Here is a 19,997-nt window from a genome sequence, read left to right as displayed (position 1 = left end):
TTGCCCCTTGTGATAGTGTGATATGGTATGTGAAAGGAGCATTTTATGGTGTGCATGCTTGGTCCTTGGTTTAATCGATACCAAAATATAAGTGAATGGAGGGAGGAAGAAAGAAAAAAGCAGGCTTGAGTTGCTACCGTCACCGCTTTTGTATCTAGGTGGAGTAAAGGTTACTTAAACACATTGCTGGAACAGTTAACTGAGACGGCTTCTAAATGACTTAAGGGGTAGCAACATAGGACAAAGGAATGGTTTGTGCCCTAGGCAGAAAGAAATTTCATTTTGTAACTCAGAATGGTAAGCAGTTCAGAACTTATGAATTGTTTATTTCCAGAATCTCTCTTGTAATGTTTCTAGTCCACAGTCTCTGTAGATAATGGAAACCATGGAAAATGAAACTTCAAGTAATGAGCTGCTGGTAGTTTTCTCATTCTGCAGTTCACCGCACTGTTGAATATGCTAGACGTGGGCCATAATTTGTAGCAGAGCCTTTGGTGACTTTTTTTTTTTAATCCCCTTCCCACCAGTATTTCTGCTTAACCTTGTATGTTTTTTCTTTAGAGCAACCTAGTTAGCTTTAACTGTGAATTTAGCACAACCTAGTGTCACCTGAGAAGGGAGTCTGTTGAGAGATTGCCCAGATCAGCTGCCTTATGGGCAGGTTAGTGGGGGATTGTCCAGATCGCTAATGATGTGGGAGGATCCGGCCCTTTATGGACTGCTGGTCCAGGCTTTCATAAGAGAGCTAGTCAAGCATATTCTTGAGGGACCCGGGGTTTCTTGCTGTATTTCCTAGGCTGTGAGTTCCGAGGTTATAGATAGTTCTGCATGGAACAGCAAGGCCTGCTTTCAGATTCCTGCCTTATTTCCCTCAATAATGGACTGTGATCTGGAATAGTAAATCAAATAAATCCTCACCTCCCCAAGTTGCTTGTTCTGGTTTTTTTTGTTGTTGTTGTTGTTTGTTTCTTTTTTTGTCAGTGTTTTTAATCATAGCAGAAGGAAACTAGAACAAATCTTACTTCCTCTGTCTTTTACAGAAACTATTACAGAAATGATTATTGAGGCTTTGCTAGCTTCTTCAGGGTCTACATTAAAAAACATCCTGCTGGGTGTTATTATCTTGAACGACTAATCTTGTGCATTGATAAAAGTCATAGAAACTGAATGGTCTTCAGTGTTTTCTAAAACAACAGAAGTAATACTCAGGACAGATTAAAATATCTTTAGTATTGATCTTAAAAGATTGAATATGAGCTCCTCACCAAGCAGAGCCATTGTGAATTTGTGGATATGATGTGTGTGGGTAAAGATGCTGAATCTGCGTTAGAAAATGGACCAACGAGGCCACCGTCATAGACCATTAGTGCCAGTTGGAACTGGAGTAATTAGAAATGAGTTACCAGGACTTTTTTGTTTCTGCTGTTGATGATGATAGGGCCTTATAATACCGAGAAAAAAATTAGTAGGAGTGAACTAACTGAAATCAGAGAGGGAAGAAAAAGAAACTAGAGACTTGGTCTAGGAAATCTTAAGGGCTGCATATGGGAAATTGTGCAGTCCAGCCAAGAGCTAGTTCTGGTGACAGACAGAGGCCACAGCAAGGCACACCAGGTTGAAGGTAAACAATGCTAAATATTGGGAAGGTCGGGAAAAACAGGCCTGCACAGAAAGCTCTTAGCATCTGTGCCAGAAGACCTCAAATTCTGAGGGAAAATGTAATTTCCAGACAAACTTACTGCTTAGGTATATTACCCATAAAGTGTGTACATAAAATAAAAGCCCTTTTGAGATCTGTTATGTTCGAAGTTTTCTATTTTTAGGTGTTTTTTAAGGAAGCTGTGAGCTCCTAAAACGGAAGTTAGTCAAGAAAGACAAAAATAGTGAGGAAACCAGAGGAAAGAGGAAGGAATCTCAGGACTGATGACCTCAGGCCTAGAGAACAGTGGGTCCAGATGGAGTAGGGAGGTGGAAAGTGGGAGGAGTGTTGGCTTCAGGAAAAAGCAAAAGCAGCAGACCTCAGTGTGTGCACTGCAGGGTGTTCATGGGCATTTCTGGCAGTTTCAGGTCCGTGTGTGGGACACCAAGCAGATAAAAGGTGAGGTATGATTGGTATCTCTGGTGTGGTGGTATGAATAAGAATGTCCCCAAATGCTAGTATATTTAAATGCTAAGTCATTAGAAAGGCACTACTATTTGAGAAGGATTAGGAGGTATGGCCTGGAGGAAGTGTGTCACTGGATGTGGGCTTTGTGGTTTTGAAAGCCCATGCCAGGCCCAGTTTTCCCTCTTCTGCTGTCTGCAAGCAGATCAGATGTAGAATTCTCAGTTCCTTCTCTAGCACCTTGTCTGCCTGTGTACTGTTATGCTCCCTGCCATGATGATAATGGATTAAGCCTCTGAAACTATAAGCAAGCCCCAAATTAAATGTGCCCGTTTATAAGAGTTGCCTTGGTCATGGTGTTTCTTCATAGCAGTAGAACACTAGCTAAGACATGTAGGGAGAAACAGATACCCAAGTATGGGCTGGAGACATGCTCTACAGTTACCATCACTGTTTGTTTGTTGAGCGCACCCAGGTTCAATTCCCAGTACCCATATAGATGGTGGCTTACAGTCATCTATAATTCTAGTTCAGGCGATCTGACATCCTGCTCTCACCTCTTGGATACCAGGCACACACATGCCTTACAGAAATACATGCAGGCAAAACACCCATATGTAGAATAAAAATAAATCTTAAAAAAAAAGAAATTGTAATTTACAGCACACATACATGTATATGCTGGAAATGAATACTGCTTTAACCAACAGGGCAAGGGAGTAGATACTTTAAGATAGTAAGTGTGATGGCTTAAGAGTTCAGAACTTTTAAAGTGTAGAGCCAGGGAGGTGGCTCAGTGGGTAAAGGAAGTGCTTAGGGCGAAGCCTGACAACCCAACTTCAATATCCATGACTTACAAGATAGAAGAGCTGACTTCTGTAAGTTGTCCGCTGACTTCTGCATGTGTCGTGGCACAAACACCTTGTCCACAAATGAAACATGACATTTTCAAATTAAAAAACAAAAATTTAATGTCTGGTCTGTAAGACCAAGAAAATGCTAAGAATGTGTTAAGAGGAGGTAAACAGGTACCTCTGAGGGCTGTGCTCATGTTGGGCTAAGTGGGACTAAGTTACTATATTGCTCCTGCTTGTATTGTGTTTGGGGAAGGCTTGGGAAGAGGCACCGTGGCCCGGCCCAACAGTGAGAGTGCTCTAGAATGTGTGGGAAGATGGGCTCAACCAGGGATTGTTTACTGCAGGCCATACTTGCCATGCTGTTCTTTTGGAACAAGCTGCTGTTTCTGGGACCCAGGGTTGGTGGAGACAGGATACTGGAGAGCAAAGGATCTAGCACCCTGGTGGCACCTGACTAACAGAACTAAAGTGCTGCTCTTTCTGCTGAGTGGGGTGTTCACTGTATATTCATCCCTACTTATTCCTTTTCTTGAGTGTAACCTTTCCTGCTCCCTTTTATGCATTTGCTTAGTAGATAGGTGACTTGTACCAAGAAAGGCTAATTAGTGGCCCGTTCTGCAAGCAGTAAACACACTGACTTTTGGAGTGTATTAGCTTTATTACTTTATTTTTGAAATTGCTGATAATTACAGTAATGCACTTGGGCATTGGCCCAAGGCAGGAAGAATTATTGTTTGACAGCGGATCTGGTGCATGCTGATAGTGCAGTCTATTTACTTTTAAATTTAAATGCTACATAAACCATCAGAAAGATGTCTTTTGACTTGCTTTGAACTTGAAGGTGGAGCAATGTCATATTTTCCTTATTCTCACAGTGTCAGTGGACATTAAAAATTAAAATTTGTTAATCAAGATTGATATGTAATATTGCTTGCACTTAGGAAAATACTTAACAGAACTGTTTAAACATTTCTTTAAAATTCTGTCCTATGAAAATTTTTTAGTCATTAAAATTTATTTATTTATTTGTTTGTTTGTTTTTGTTATTAAAAAATGGTATAGGTGACTCACCCAAGAATTTCTTGCCATTCAACATCATACTCTTGGAAATAAAGAGCTAGCTAGGTCTGTGACTTCCCAGTATTTGTTTTTTTTTTTTTTTATATTTTTAAACATTCATTTTGTTGCCAGCAGTGTACATGTGACAACCAGAGGACAGCCTGAGGTTCTGTTCTATCCTTTGATCATGTGGACCACGGGGATCAAATTCTGCTTCACAGCAAATGACATCACCACTAACTAAGCTGTCTCATGAGCCCAACAAGGAAGTTTTGGGTAGATAAGATTGCAATTGCTTCACATTATAAAAGAATATATTTTAAACGAAAGGCCACCTGCTTACCATTGCTATAATTTTATGACTTTAATAACAAAAGGTGAAAAGAAGGAAGGTATCTTAGAATTCAGGACACTTAGTCTCAAAAGAAGACAGTGAATCTATAGCCTTATGTACCACGTGCGTACATACACTAGTACCGGATGTGTTCACCTCCCACTACCTCCATCTTCTTGTTATGGTGCAGTGCTGAAGTTTGAACCCAGAACTTCATGCAGTCTAGGCAAGCATTCTGCTACTTAGCCACACCACCACTCTCTATTTCTCACTTTTCAGGATGTTGTTAAACACCTGTTATGAACTTTAGCTCCCTAGTAGGTGTCTGGGGAACTTCTGCTTTAAAGCATCAGTAAAAATGATCCTAGGGACTGGAGAGATGGCTGCTCTTGTAGAAGACAATTCTCAGCACTCATGTGGCAGCTAAAACCGGTCTTTTCTGACCTCTGCAGGGAATGTATGTGCATGGTACACAGACATACATGGCAACAGAAAAACTCAAAGCTTGAAAATAAATATTAAAAAATGATCCTATAACGTTGTGGTGGTGGCGCATACCTTAATCCCAGCACTTGGGAGGCAGAAACAGGCAGACCTGAGTTTGAGGCCAGCCTGGTCTACAGAGCAAGTTCCAGGACAGCCAAGGCTACACAGAGAAATCCCATTTCAAATCTCCTCCCACCCTCAAAATAATCCTGTGTATGAGATCGTGTTTCCAGTTATGTAGATTAGTTTTCTTATCCTTCCCCAGCTATCTTAAAGGGAAAGTGGGCTGGTGTGGAATCAGTCTCGTGTCTCAGACAGACTGTCTATTCATATTTGAAGTCCTGACACTGTGTTGTTACATATGTTTTAGCTAAAAGGAAATGCTGGATAGTTTCTCAGCCTTGGTAATATCTCCAAGGTAAATATTCATTTTAGTAAAATCACCTGTAAGTAGAATATTTTAAGAAATTTTGTAAGAACTTAAAAGATGCTTACAATTACTTGATTGACAGTGATTTGATTCTTATAAAAACGAAACATTCTAGAGCCTCAGATCAGCTAGAGGCTACTTACAATGTAAGAGGATTGCCAGGCTTGTGTTTGGGTATTCTGTGGAAAATGCTCCATCATTTCTATTATGTGACTCACTAAGAATAATGTAGGTTGAATGTATTTCATTATGAAAATTTAATCCATAGCATTTCCTGGGTGTACTTGAAATCATTTCTCCCTTTAAGACATAAGTAAATCCATTCCTGTACATTTTCCCCAACCTTGCATATGCAGCTCTTAGTAACAGCCTAAGTAATGCTGGTGCCAAAGAGTTACTAGATGAAACGCAAGTTTACACGATTCAGGTCATATTATATTCATACACAAGCCCCTGAGCATCCTGATTTCTGCAGTTAGCTGGCATGCTTTGCAGAGTTTGGCAAATGGCTGCCGTGTCATCAGAGACAAATGTGATTCAGTGAATTTCCAAGTGCTATTCCTTGAGAAAGTACACATTGATTTGTTACAGACTGAACAAAAGCCTCACCCTTTGAATTGGAGGTTCCTCATCTATTATATGAACTAAAATTCATTTATGTTTCACCAAATACTAAATCCAGAAGGATTAACTTTCTGTAAGATTTTTGTAGCTAATGAGTAGGTGAAATGATATCAAGAAAACAAATTGAGGGTGAATATGACCAGAATATTTCATGTGTATGTTTGAAGCTCACAAAAAGGTACACAAACCCATAAAGATTTAGATTATAGTGCTGTTGTTAATGTTGTGTGTGTGTGAGAGAGGTGTGTAGTAATTTTGTGGAGGTAAAAACGACATCTTTGTGGAGTAAATCTCTTCCTTCACACAGATTTCGGGTATTAAACTCGGATCACCTGGCTGGTGTAGCAAGCACTTTGCCTGCTGAGCCATCTCTCTGGCCCCCATATCTCAGTCTCAGATGTGCTGTGGTGGTAGTAGTAGATTCGTCTTAACCTCACTTCTGGTTCAGCTGGAAAGTGGTTCAGAGCCATGAAACCAGCAGCTCCTGGTAGTTTTCTTTAAAAATGACAGGGTCTGTTCACATAAATATTTGATGACTGAGTTCCCACTAAATAAAGTATGGAGCAATATTGTAACTTTTTTTAAAAAAATTCATTTTCAAATTTAATAACATAAAAAAATGAAATCTCTTTTAAACCTGTGTCATACCAGCCTGTGCTTTGGCAGGATAGATATCATGTGGGTCCTCTGTGTTCTTCACTTGAGTGCCTCTGATTTAAGCCCAGTTGTGTGTAATTGTAGCAAGGGCGAACAAAATCTTCAGGAGCAAGCACAGTGATAATGGTGCTTGTTCTGCAGTAGGCATTGCGCTTAATGCTTCTATGAATTATCGTAATTTAATCCCCACAATGGGCCAGAGAGGAGGAGTAGGTATATTAGTGTCCTTGTTCTACAGATGAAGAAATGTAAATCCTGATAGTAATGGTCACCAGCACTTAAACTCCTTTTGTATGATAAGCAATATTTCAAGCACTTTGTTTTAAATTTTATTTTAAAATCATGATTTATTGTAGGTCTGTTATGTTTCTCTGGTAAACGTTTTACATAAGCTCATGCAATATCACACACATTTTAAAAATGATGTGTGTGTTTGTGGGGGTGGGAGCAGACTTGGAGAAGAGCATGGATGTACACTCTTAAGGAGACCAGAGGCTCACCTTTGGGTGTTATTCCTCAGAATTAACCACCCCCACCCCCTTTGAGACAGGATCTCTCTCTCACTAAAACCTGGGACTTTGATGGAACCAGTTCACTTTGATGGGACCCCTCCTGTCTACCGCTATTACAAGCCCCTGCTGTTGCATAATCTTTTTCATGCTGGCTGTTCAACTCATATTCTCAGGCTCACACAGCTCACCATCTTCCCAGTCACACACCACACCCCTGTCTCACTGTATCCCATAGTGGTCTTGAACTTGTAATAATCCTCTTTATTCTGCCCTGCCCCCTCCCGCCCTAAGTGCTAGGTCTAGAGGTATAAGTTACCATGCTTGGCTTAGCTTTTAGAAGTGGTTTTTCCAGTTTTTTATCTTATGTGTATGGATATATGTCTGTGTACCATGTGTGTGCATGTTGTCTGTGGAGTCTGTGGAGGTCAGAAGGCATTGGGTCCCCTGAAAGTGAAGTCCAACCATGAGCCACCATGTGGGTGCTGGGGAATTGAACCTAGGTCCTCTGGAAAGAACAACCAGTGTTAATAACTGTTAAGTCATCTCTCCAGTCCTCCTGGCCTATCATTTTAATAGAAAAAGTAGACTTAGAGGGATAGGTAACCTTCACAGGTAGTACAAGTAGTTGGTGATGGAACTGGACTTACAATCACATACTTAGCTACCATCCGTGCTCCACTTTTGAGGCAGGGTGCACTAAGAATGCTGTTTATCCAAGACAGGCCCCTATTGGCTGTGTACACCTGGAAATAAGTTTCTTAGGCTTCTTGTGTTATGATAACAACTATGCAGGAACAGAAACCAATTTTAAGCATCAATATATTTTCTACAGCTTTTTTAATGAAAGACTCAGTTTCCATCTCCTGTAAAGTGAAAGCCAGGCTTCTATTTGATTATGGTGCTTGGATTTTTATCAATATAATCTAGTTGGACAAATTACCATGTCCCTATAAAAAGCCGTGGAGACAGTCTAAACCATTTCAGTCTTGGAAACAATACTTCATTTCTGCTTTAATATTTAAAGCTCTAATAACAGTGAAGTTATTTGTTTATTTGTACAAACTATTGTGTCTGTAAACAACACCCAATGGCTGATATGTATCATTGTAATAATAATAACTTGTGGGGGCTGGAGAGATGGCTCAGTGATTAAGAGCATTGCCTGCTCTTCCAAAGGCCCTGAGTTCAATTCCCAGCAACCACATGGTGGCTCACAACCATCTGTAAAGAGGTCTGGCGCCCTCTTCTGGCCTTCAGGCATACAGACAGAATATTGTATATATAGTAAATAAATAAATTATACATAATAAATAAATATTTAAAAAAATAATAATAACTTGTAATATTTTAATTTTCCCCCTATACTTAGTTTTACCTCTTTCTAATTAGAATTAATCTGGAATATAATAAAGCCTAGAACTTTGAGATGTAGCCTGAAGAAATGACTCTGTGTGTACTATGAAAACCTATGACCCCCAGTTCCAACCCTGAATCCCATTTGGTAGAAGGTTGGCCTCTGACCTTCACATGTATACCATGGCATGTGCGTGTGCACGCACACAAAATATAAAAATTTCTAATGTAATGCCTTCATTAGAAGAAACCGTTTATTTTCATTTTGTGTCTTGTTTGCCTGCTTGTATGTGTGTATTGGATCACCTGAGGTTACATAAGCTACCATAATGGGTGCTGGGAACTGAACCTAGATGCTGTATAACAGCAGTAATGCTCCTCACCATAGCCACCCGTCTCTCCAGCCTTATCAGATGTTATTTTTAAGAACAAGGCTTTTTAATTTTTTTTTTCTCGTATTGCTTAAGAGTTCTGCTGTTTTGTCAAATAGTTGAAATGTTTGAAGGTTGAACTTTTCCTTCCTTGCTGTTGGAGAAGATGCTGTGAAGGTTCTGAACCAGTGGTTCTCAGCCTGTGGATCTTGATCTCTTCGGGGGTTGCATATCTGATATTTATTTACATTGTGATTTCAGAATAACAAAATTACAGTTAATTAAGTAGCAACAAAATAATTTTATGTTTAGGGGTAACCACAACATGAAAAACTTTATTAAAGGGTCACAGCCTTAAGGACCATGGCGCTAAACCATATTGTGTCAGTTACTCTTCTTGATGCTCCTGTAAAGTTCCTGACAAAGGCAACTTGAGGAAAGGAGGGCGTATGTTTTTGGCTAATGATTTGAGGGCAAAGAGCATCATGGTAGTAGGTACCATGTGGTGCTAAGAGGAGCTCTAGCTGGGGCAGCAGGAGTTTGTGCCTCTGGATTGCATTGCCTTCTCAGTCAGGAAGCAGAGGTGAATGCGTGCTATGCCACTTCCTTTGTTTTCAGCCTGAGACCCTTGCCCATGAAGTATGTATCTGTGGTAATGACCTCACAGACATGCCTAGGGGTGATTGTAAATGTCAAATCGACAGGTTTGACCACCGTAATTCACACTTTCAACAGCAACCAAAGTGCTTAATATATGTAAAATCTATGATATATGCTATATTAGGACGTTTGCTTTTCAGCTATTGAGTGTGCTCTGAAAATCCTTACTGGTTGCCTAAAAGATAGATCTAAAGGATCTTTTCATTCCTTTGTTCCCTTACCCCCACCCCCAGTCCCCATTTTTGAGGTAGGATCTGGCTGTGACAGTCATCCCACCCCAATCGTAGCAGTAGCTGGGCGCTAGATACATGCCCCCAGACCCAGCTTGTGTTGTCTTTTTGACAAATTGGATTTTTGTAAATTGAAACTATGCTCTCCAAAGTGAAATCTAGGAAGTTTTATCGGGATTAAACACAAAAACACTTGTTATTTTTATGGTGCTGCGTTCCATCCCATTTGTCATGCATGCTGAGCAGGTGCTATTTTGATAAGCTACACCAGCTCTCAAATATTCATCTTTTGGCCTTAAGTAAAAGTTGACGGTACTGCAGAATTCTCCTATGCTTGGCTGTGGACTTAATGTCTTACATAACCCACAGAGCACTTACAGGAGCTTGTGTTGGCACAGCTTATGCAAATGATTGCTCTGGTTTCCCCCATCGATGTCCTTTTCCTGTTCCAGGATCCTGTTCAAGCTCCCACACTGCATTCATTCCTTGTTTGTGCCTGGTCTTTGCTGATTTGTAACTGTTCTCAGTTTTTTTCCTGACTGGTTTCCTTCAATGTCTTGTTGCTGACGACATTCACACTGGCATCCTTAGTGTTCTCACTCTGATTGCCTTCCTTTATTGTAGTTAATCATAGCTTGAGAGAAAATTTTTCCTTTCTTATAATTTTTAAAAATTTCATACAGTATAATTTAGTAATATCCTTTCCCTCAGCTTCTTCCAGATCCCCCCAACCGACTTCATGTTCTTTCTCCCGAGACAAATATCTTGAGGTATGCTAAGAACAGATTGTATTTCGCTTTCTTTTGATAGAAATCTTTGAAGACTTTGTGGGCATATATTTAAATTGTTAAATTTTTATTTTGAGACAGGATTTCTGTATATCCCTGGCCATCCTGTAACTCACTCTATAGACCAGGCTGGCCTGGAACTCAGAACCGCCTGCCTCTGACTCCTGAGTGCTGGAATTAAAGGCGAGTGGTTGTTAGAATTTGTGGGTCACAAAGGTTTTGTTTTTTTGTTTTTAATTTTTATTTATGTTCATTCGTGTTTTGCTTGCATGCATGTCTATGTGAGGATGTCAGAAGCCTGGAACTGGAGTTATAGACAATTGTAACTTGTAGGTGCTGGGAATTGAACCTGGGTTCTGGAAGAACGGCCAGTAAGTACCCTTGACCACTGAGCTGTCTCTCCAGCCTCTGGGTCATGGAGTTTTATTCAACAGTAGAAGAGGAGTGAAAATGGTATAGGCTCTTCAAATTTTGATTGTTAATTTTTCTTTTTAAAGATTTTAAGGTGTAAAGGAAAGGACGTTTGGATAAGTGTCTTATCACTAGCCTGTAAGCCTAGCTGGATGCAGCAGACATCTGCTTCACTCGTGTTTATGATAGCCAAGCTGGATGGAATGGGCTATAAACAGTGCCTTTCCATCTAAGGAATCCTCATTCCCACAGCTACAGGAGAAAACCCTGCCCTGGGAAGATGGTACATAGGCTCTTTATCAAACTTAGGGCCAGATTTGATTTGGGGGCAGTATAGTAGCTTTAGTGAGGAAAGAACTGCTCAAGCATGAGCTTTGATGTAGGAGAGCCACATTGGTCCCTAGCAGCTTTGAGAAGGGGGACAGCTTATGAGCTCCACCCAGGGGTTGGGCTCTTGAAGTGACATTATGGACAGACGAGCTGTTGCAGGCTCAGACTTGTATTTTGTACATTGACTGTAAATGCTTTAAACTGCTTTACATTATTAGGAGCACGTACTGCTAAGTTGAATTTCTTTCCTTGGATAGCTAGCTGAACTCTTTCTCAGCCAAATTAATGAAATGGCATTTCTTATTAAGAATGAAGTATTAAGTAAAGTGAGGCATTGGATAGGAAAGCAATTGATGTAGTTTGTTTTCAAAGCCCTGAAAGTGCTGCCGTGTGCATAGATCTCAGGCACTGGCTTAAGTGCCAACACGTGGGGGCATTAATTTTCTTTCATAGAGGATTCTAAGTTCACAGGATATCAGAAGTGCTGACTTGGCAGTGAAGTCCCATTTGTAACATGTTAGATTAGGAAGCAGATTGATTTATATGTTGAAGTAATGGATCAAGGCACAGTCGGTGCTTAAGAAAATGGAGAGCACATTAAATAAGAGCATTTCCAAGTAAAGAAGCACAAACATCATAGAATGGTGACCCTGTCACACTCTAGGTGATGTTGGGGTATGTTTGATTAGTTGATTCTTAGATGTGACCCACAGAGGCCTTTTATATTTCAGAGGATACTGTCTTGAGAGTCTCTCATGACCACAAGGATTAATCTTTCTGAACTCAGAAGTGAATCACTGTATCCTATTAGCTGTCTGGATTGATTCCAGTTACTCTTTCTTGGTGGTAACTGATGGGAGGATCTGACTGTTTTGCTCTCCTTCCTGTTGCTTTAACCTCTGATACTTTAGACTCTTTAGGGAAGATAACACTGACCATCTCAGTGCAGAAATCAAATGCACTTACACTGATGTATTGACCTCCGTGGTTGACCCATTAACTGAGCGTTTATACAGTTGAAACTTTTGTGGTCTTGTAGCCAACAGCTGTAATGAGTAACATGTGGAACGCAGTCCTGGCTGATGAATGCACTAGAATGGACCATTTCAATGTCGTGGCTCAGTGAGCTCACACAACTAATCAACTCTTTCTTATCTGTGATCATTCTGGGGACTTAAGGGTCAAATGCTGTCCCCTGTTCTCTCAGTCTTCTGAATTATTAGATAGGCATCCTAAACCCTGTTTGTTCAGTAGCTGCCTTCAATGTTAAAGGATTCATACCTGATCATATGTAGTTGAAACATTAAGATCTTTTAATCTTTAACTCTAGTTCATGTATAAATTGAGGAAACAAATTGTTTCAAATTTGTTTTTTTTCCTTTTAAAAAAAATTAATCTTATGTGTATGGGTGTTTTACTTGCATGTATGCCTGTATGTACATGTTTAGTACATGCAGAGTCCAGAAGAGAATGCTCATTTCTTTAGAACTGAATTTACAGTTGGTTGTGAACCACTATGTAGGTGCTAGGAGTTGAATCTGGGTCCTTTTAACTATTGATTCATTTCTTCAGCCCTTTGGTGTTTCTTTCTTTCTTACTATGCTTAGTTTATACATTAAATTTTTTTTAGCCATAAACATTTATTAAGAAAGAGGGAAAGAGAAAAAGGGAGAGAGAGAGATAGAAGAATATACATTAAATTTTATTATGACATGGGAAAAGCATATACTGAGTTCAGCGAACTATATTGTTTTAGGTATTGTCTGGGAGTCCTGGGACATAGCTCCAGGGATAAAGGACTGACTACTGTAATGCTAAATGCACGGGTGTTATTCAAGGACACATTGCTTGAGAGAAGCCTTGCATGCTGGGCATATTGCAAATAACCTAACTTGATACCCTCTTCTTTGTTCTCTATATTTAATCTATCACCATGTCTTGCTGTTTTCTCTCTGCGATCTTGAGTCTCTTACTGCACACCACTGTGGCCCAAGCTAGCAATATCCTTCTGTTGGACCGTGCACTTCCAGTGGTCTGACCCCTTCCTCTGCTTGCTTACAGTACATTTTTACTCTGCAACCAGAAGAGGAATTGGGAGTGATCTCAGCACTTCAAGTGAGATCCTTCTGCTGCCGACAGTGTAGACCTGGTGCTAGTGCGCCACACTTCATCCACACCGCCGCACAAGCCTCACTTTCTTCTGGAAAGTTCCTTTATTAGCTCTCTGCTCAAACTGAGGTCATGTTCTTTTTAATGTTTTCTCAGTGCTGTGTTCTTTTCCTCTGTAGGATTGTGAATCCCATCCCTTTTTTTTTGTGTAAGTTTTGACTTGACACCAGATGGAGTACTGAGGAAGTAGGGGTCACGACTTTTTGCTCATGCTTGTATACTGAGCCTTTAGCACTTTGTTAATACATAATATGATGAAGATGTTTTTGCTGTATGAGTGAATAAGTAAATTATTGGAAGTTTTAACAGCTCTCTGTTTTCATGTGTTGTATGTGAAGGAATAGGTAGCTTGTATTAGAACAGACAGCAGTCAGATTCAAGGTCTTCCAAGTGAGCAGTAGTAGGGTTAGAGTTCCCGTTAGCTTTTCACTTTATATACACACAAAGGTCAGTTTTAAATTCTGGCATACTTCCTGAAACAAGAATTAGTTTATGTCAAAGTACTATAGGCCTACCATCCCAGTCACTCAAGAAGCTGAGGCAGGAAGAGTTCAAGACAAGCCTGAGTAACCTTGTCTCAAAATAAAAAATGTGTAGATGAAGTAGGGATTTAGTTCAGTGATAGAGTTCAGGCCTAACCTGTGTGATACCCTAGATTGAATCTCTAGTACCAGAGGGGGAGAAAGAGAAAAAGTAAATACCCGAGATTATAAGACATTTTGGAAAAGAGATAACAAATAAAAGTTGATAGTGAACCATACCTGTTCCTGCCAACTGCACCTTGAAGCAGACCAGTAGAGATGCTGATAGAAACTAGCTGTCCTTCCTGATAATCAGACACTCTAATTTACAGTAGTTTGACCTGGAGACCAGGAGTCAGTTGGTACAAACCTGTTTATATTTAGGAATTAGTTTCCATAAATACAAAGTTGAATTTCCTTTTGTTTGTCTTAAAATGCTTGCTTTCAAACTTGAAGGTACTTCAGGTCTATGCAGTTTTTGGTAGTTACTTTATTCTGGTTTTTTCTTCTCCCAGGTGTGGGTGGCGGTTGAGTGGATACAAGGACCTTGACACACACAGAGGTCTGAGGACAACTTGCAGGAATCCGTTCTCTCCTTCCACCACATGGATGCTAGGGATCAAACTCAGGTTGTCAGGCTTGGCAACAGTGCCTTTCCCTGCTAAGGCTTCTTGCCAGTTTGGTGATTCTGCGTTTCTAGATCACATGGGAATATTCCTACAGGAGTCATACTTTAGCACCTTCTAGCCACCCTTTGGTTCCTTTTCAGCTTTTAGATCTTCAAGTATAATAAGTAGAACAGTACCAAGTAGTTTAGCTGTAAGATGTTTGTCTTGTATCAACTGTTAAATGCCTGTGCCTGTCTGCGTATCTTTTGACTAAACCTAAGGTCTCTGCTTTCTCTTTTGATAGGCTCTTGCAGCCAATGCTGGGACAGGCTTTGCTGTTGCTGAGCCTCAAATTGCAATGTTTTGTGGGAAGCTGAACATGCATGTGAACATTCAGACTGGGAAATGGGAGCCTGACCCAACAGGCAGCAGGAGCTGCCTGGGAACAAAGGAAGAAGTTCTTCAGTACTGCCAGGAGGTAAGAGTGTTGCCAGAAAGTTAACACTCCGCTTCTTTTCCTGGGTCAGGGTTGCATGTGTTCCCCCTGTCCAAGACCAAAGTACTAAGAATTAGAACTCCAGTCCCTTTTGTTTCTAAATTTAGATATTGCTGAGGTTTTTCTTTTTTTGTGTTGTGAGCTCAGTTCTTTGTAGAAAGTTGGTAGGAACCTAGTTCTGTTTTAGGAAGATGAAAAACAAAATATGTCAAGTGTAGAATTTGTGGTTTTGGCTTGTTCATAGAAAGCTGCCAGTGTTGTGAAGAATCCTCTAGATATGAGTCAACTTGACCCTTTGCAAAAGAATATGAGTGGAACTTCTCACGTGTAGGACCGGGGTGAAGTATGGTTTTAACTCCATTAGCAGGTACTTCATAGACTTGCCTCTATCTTTCACTTAAGAGCTCAGCACTGTACACACATCCTGTGTGTGAACTTGATACTGAGTCAGATTTGTTTTGGGTTGAAAACCTGCATTTGCCTTACTTACAGACTCCCTTTTAAAAGCAGTCCATGGGAGGAGTCAGAAATATAAGGTATCAAAAGAAAAACCAGCCTTCGTCCTGTCTGTTCTCACCCGAACTAGAGGGAACAAATGCACCCTTACATGCAGAACGACAGTGACAGACGTGTGGCCCTGTGCATCTGTGGAAATGCCCAGGGATCAACCGCATCATTGGTGTCAAAGGACCACACGTCTTTCCAGATGAGTGTGGCTAAGATTGACAAGGTCACAGGCAGGTTTAATGACCACTTTAAAACATGCTGTGGCAAAATATGCAAATCAGATGATTTTGTTCTCTGATTGGCTAAGACTGATGGTGTTTTATCAAAACAAATTTTTTTTGACTAGAGGAAATTGGGTAATATCTGTTATAAATAAACAGTGAGAAACAAAAAGAAAACTAATAGTTTAGTATATTTTTATTTTTGTCAGTATAATATAGAATAGTGTAATAGCATTTAAGGTTGATGGAGCATATGGGTGGAGGCAGAAATACCCATTTTATGGTTTATTGTGTGGATTTGTTGTTGTTACTGTTCTTAAACAGATATATCCAGAGCTGCAGATCACAAATGTGATGGAAGCAAACCAGCCAGTCAGTATTGATAACTGGTGCAGAAGGGACAGAAAACAGTGCAAGAGTCACGTCGTTATTCCGTTCAAGTGTCTTGGTAAGTGTTTCGGTTGCTCTTTAGAAGTGTCCTCTCCAGCCTGTAAGCTTCGTTCTTGGCTCACAGTAAAGTATCTGCATCTATTAAAATGGAGTTATTGGAGGGATTTCCTGTGGGTACCTGGTGCTTCCCTGTGTTGATGGTAGATTCTCTCGAGCTAACTGCCTCTTCCACTGTGACTCTTGACTCTGGAGGATGAGCCTTTTCCAGGACACCAAAGAGAAGCCTTGCTTCCAAAGCAGGGCAGCTTTACTCTTAATATTTACTATTTGAAATCAGTACTAAGAAAGATAGTTGAAACAGCACTAAAGAAGGCAACCAAGGAAAAGGGTCCCCTGTTCCCTACAGTCTGTCTTGTTTAAATTGACTGTTAGTCAGATTGGTGATAGTTCTCAGGAGGAAGGAAAATGACTCATGGAATGTAGTCAGGTGCCAGGGCCAGATGCTGTGTGGTCCCGTCATTCTGAAGTGCTGGGGCTTTACCCAAGTGTTGTCGTGTTACTGCTGGTGTTAACATTTAGTGCCAGTTTGAAGAAAGCTGCGAGTGACAGTGTGTTCTCAGAAACAGGGTTGTCACTTGGTGAGTGTAGTCTTAGCCCTTCCCTACCTTACCTAGTGAATAACTACAGTCTGCGTGATTCAAGAGCAGAGTGGGTGGCAGATGCTAGTAAGGATGGCACACTGGTAGTTGGTCCAAAATAGTATGAACACAGGCAAGGGAGATACTAACACTGACACTTGAGGAGTTCTTTAGATCTAATTTGAGCCATCTGTTAAATTTATTTCTCTCAGCCATGTGGTGGTGGTACATACTTTTGAGGCTAGCCTGGTCTGCATAGTGAATTCCAGGGCAGCCATGGCAACATAGAGAAACCCTGTCGTGAAAGACAAACAAAACAAAAGCAAAAATTGATTTTTCTCTCTCATTTCATTAAAACTTTCCCTTAACTACAGACATCAGAAAAATGGATTATGGTGCTTTTTATTAGGCTTATATGTATCAAGGAAGAGTGGCCAAGTAACAGGACGAACTAGACCCAAGAACTGCACCAAGTATGCGGCAACTCTTATGTTGATGTACATCATTCCTTGGAAGGAAGGGAGGACATTGTGTTTGCCTAGCCATCTCCTTTAAATCTGAACATCTTGCAGTGTGGCACAGAGCTAAAAATCTTTGTATGATGTGGTTTAAGGACAGTCTTCCCTTGCATTTGACTCTGAGAAATCTGGCTGTAAAATTCTCATACTGTAACAGCACTCCATGTGTTTGTGTTTCCCATTTCAGCATTCCCTCCTGCCCCTCCCCCCCCTTTGTGGATGATTGCCCTGGTAGCCAGTTGTCTCTATCATTTATTGCTCATTTTGGAAGTTGCTTGATTGTACTTCCTGTTTACTCAAGTAATATTATTTCCCTTCTCAGGTCTACGATGGGGTTGAAGACTAGATAGTAGTAGTTACTTTCTTCTCATGACTTGGCCAAGCTATTTCTATCTACTACAAGACTTAGACTCCTTAGGATAGGATAATTATTGAAACATTTAGCACATGTTTCTTGCTTGATACTGTTTATGCTGGTTATAATTCTAATTTTTATACTTTATTAGGAAGATCTGTACTGAAGGCTGATTGCACCCTGAATTACAACCAGATTTGCTTCTGACAAAGGCTTTTCTTCCCCACAGTGGGCGAGTTTGTTAGTGATGTTCTGCTGGTTCCAGAAAACTGCCAGTTTTTCCACCAAGAGCGGATGGAGGTGTGTGAGAAACACCAGCGCTGGCACACCGTGGTCAAGGAGGTAAGAACACTGCAGGAAGGAAGCTGCCAGTCCTCAGAAGACAGCATGGTTTTCAGCTATGTAGCTCTAGCTGGCCTGGTACTTGATAGGCTCAGGCCTACCCGGAACTCATCACAATCCTCTTATGTAGCCTCCCTCTCTCTGGAATTCAGAGGAGTATGTACTGCCACACCTAGGTATTTCTGTGTTAAATTAAAATACCTAGGAGGAAGCTGGAGAGAGAAGGCTCAGTGGTTACAAGTGCTTCCTGCCCTCTCAGAGGACCTGTGTTCGGTTCCCATCATCCATATCAAGTGACTCACAGCTCACCAGGTTTCTGAGATCTGATGTCCTCATCTGGCCTCCATAGGCATCTGCATATAGGTGGCAAACACAAATAAAAATAATTTAAAAAATAATTGGGAGAATAGATGTTTTTAAACAGAGGTACAGCATGAAAAAGTCTGGTTCCTAGAGGTTTGTTTTTCTTTCTTTCTTTTTTTTTCTTTTGTCAGTCTAATAAAAAGTTCATAATGCACACAGTAGACAAAGATCTACAATCTATAGAATGTTCAACATATATAAAGAATGTTTGCACATCAACAACAAGCAGTTAATAGCCCAATAAGAAAAGACTAGACTAGAAATTTTATAAAATAAATCAACAGATGGTTGTAGTCTTGTTGAGGACTCCATCTACAGAATCTAGAGTCTCCATTCCAAGTTCAACCTCTTTGTCTGTTGATCCCAGACACCAAGGCAGCCTAGTGCTGATGAGCTTTGTGTTTGTTTAGTTGGCCCTGACAGCAGCAAGATTCACCTGGTAGATCTACACCAGGGCCTGTGTGGTTGCTATGGGGCCCAGTGTGCTCAGAGTGTGACATTGGCAAGGCCAGGGTACAATTCTAGCCAGAATCTAGCTGTTGAGAGGTATGGAGAGATCCTGCTTCGAAGGATTTTGGCTCAGGCACCTGAGCTGAGGAGATGCGGCTCCATTGTTCCATAACTATATCTAAATGTTGCCAGATGTCTCCTAAGAGGACCACCCCACACAATGTTACAGTAGAGCAGAGGTTTCGCAGTGACCCCGCCAGCGCCTCGGGAACCATGCTACTTGGATCATGTTGATGTCCTGGTTCTGAACAGATGCAGCCTCATGCCTCCATCACTCCATCTGCAGCTCAATATCCGCTTAGCCACATCACCTGGAGCTTAGCAAATGGATTGCCTAGCCCACTGGCTCCCAGGTTCCTAGTGTAAACTGTTAGTGAGCCAAGGAGATAAAGTGGTAGCGGAGCTCTTGCATAGCACATTTGAAGCCTTGGGTTTCATTTATTCCTAGCACTGTGAAAAAAGGAGCAGAAATACTTTAGCGGTATTTACTCCTTCATTTGGGCTGGGATATAGCTGAGTAAAAGGACAGTTGCTTAGCATGTGTAAGCCACAGAGTGGGCTGTTAAAAGATAGTTGATAGTGTATGCTGTCACCAGGGCTCCCAAGAAGGCTTCCTGGCCCCTAAGGTCACTGTGGAACTAAGGTCACCTCTACACAGCCTAGGTGGTGTGTGCATGCACACAAACACAGCAAGGCGAGCTTGGGTGCCATTTCATTCTTGTGGTAGGAAGGAATACCCTCTCTTACTCTGATCCTTCAGTTAGATTTGTCCTCCAATCATTTTGTCTTATGAAATACCCTGATGTTGTCTGTGGGTCTCTTGTAGGCATGTCTGACTGAAGGGATGACCTTACATAGCTATGGCATGCTGCTGCCCTGTGGGGTAGACCAGTTCCATGGCACTGAGTATGTGTGCTGCCCTCAGACAAAGATTGTTGACTCTGATTCTACCATGTCCAAAGAGGAGGAGGAAGAGGAGGATGAGGAGGATGAGGAGGATGAAGAGGAAGACTATGATCTTGATAAAAGGTAAACTGTTATTTAGAGTGTTGATCTCATTTTTCCTAGTTTTGTTTGATTGGGGGCTGTGGGGTCCCCTTTTTTATTTGAGGTCTGTTGGCCACAAGTCTGAAAGGACATAGGGGCAGAAACG

At 40.9% G+C, this 19,997-nt stretch overlaps 1 protein-coding gene across 4 annotated transcripts in view; it reads left to right on the top strand.

Moving 5' to 3' along the window:
• The window catches only part of Aplp2 (amyloid beta precursor like protein 2), a 61,956-nt gene that overhangs the window by 18,527 nt on the left and 23,432 nt on the right, over positions 1–19,997 (top strand). For all 4 annotated transcript variants that reach the window (XM_041656753.1, XM_041656752.1, XM_041656751.1 and 1 more), the window contains exons 2-5: positions 14,809–14,982; positions 16,053–16,176; positions 17,859–17,971; positions 19,671–19,873. In XM_041656753.1, coding sequence (XP_041512687.1) covers positions 14,809–14,982; positions 16,053–16,176; positions 17,859–17,971; positions 19,671–19,873 — 614 coding nt within the window. The remainder of the gene's footprint in view (positions 1–14,808; positions 14,983–16,052; positions 16,177–17,858; positions 17,972–19,670; positions 19,874–19,997) is intronic.

Source organism: Microtus oregoni, unplaced genomic scaffold, assembly GCF_018167655.1.
Source record: "Microtus oregoni isolate MIOR12 unplaced genomic scaffold, Mior012 000008F_ref0000371, whole genome shotgun sequence".
Lineage (NCBI taxonomy): Eukaryota > Metazoa > Chordata > Mammalia > Rodentia > Cricetidae > Microtus > Microtus oregoni.
Note: the sequence above shows the minus strand (reverse complement) of the source record. Positions and strands in the feature narration are given on the sequence as shown.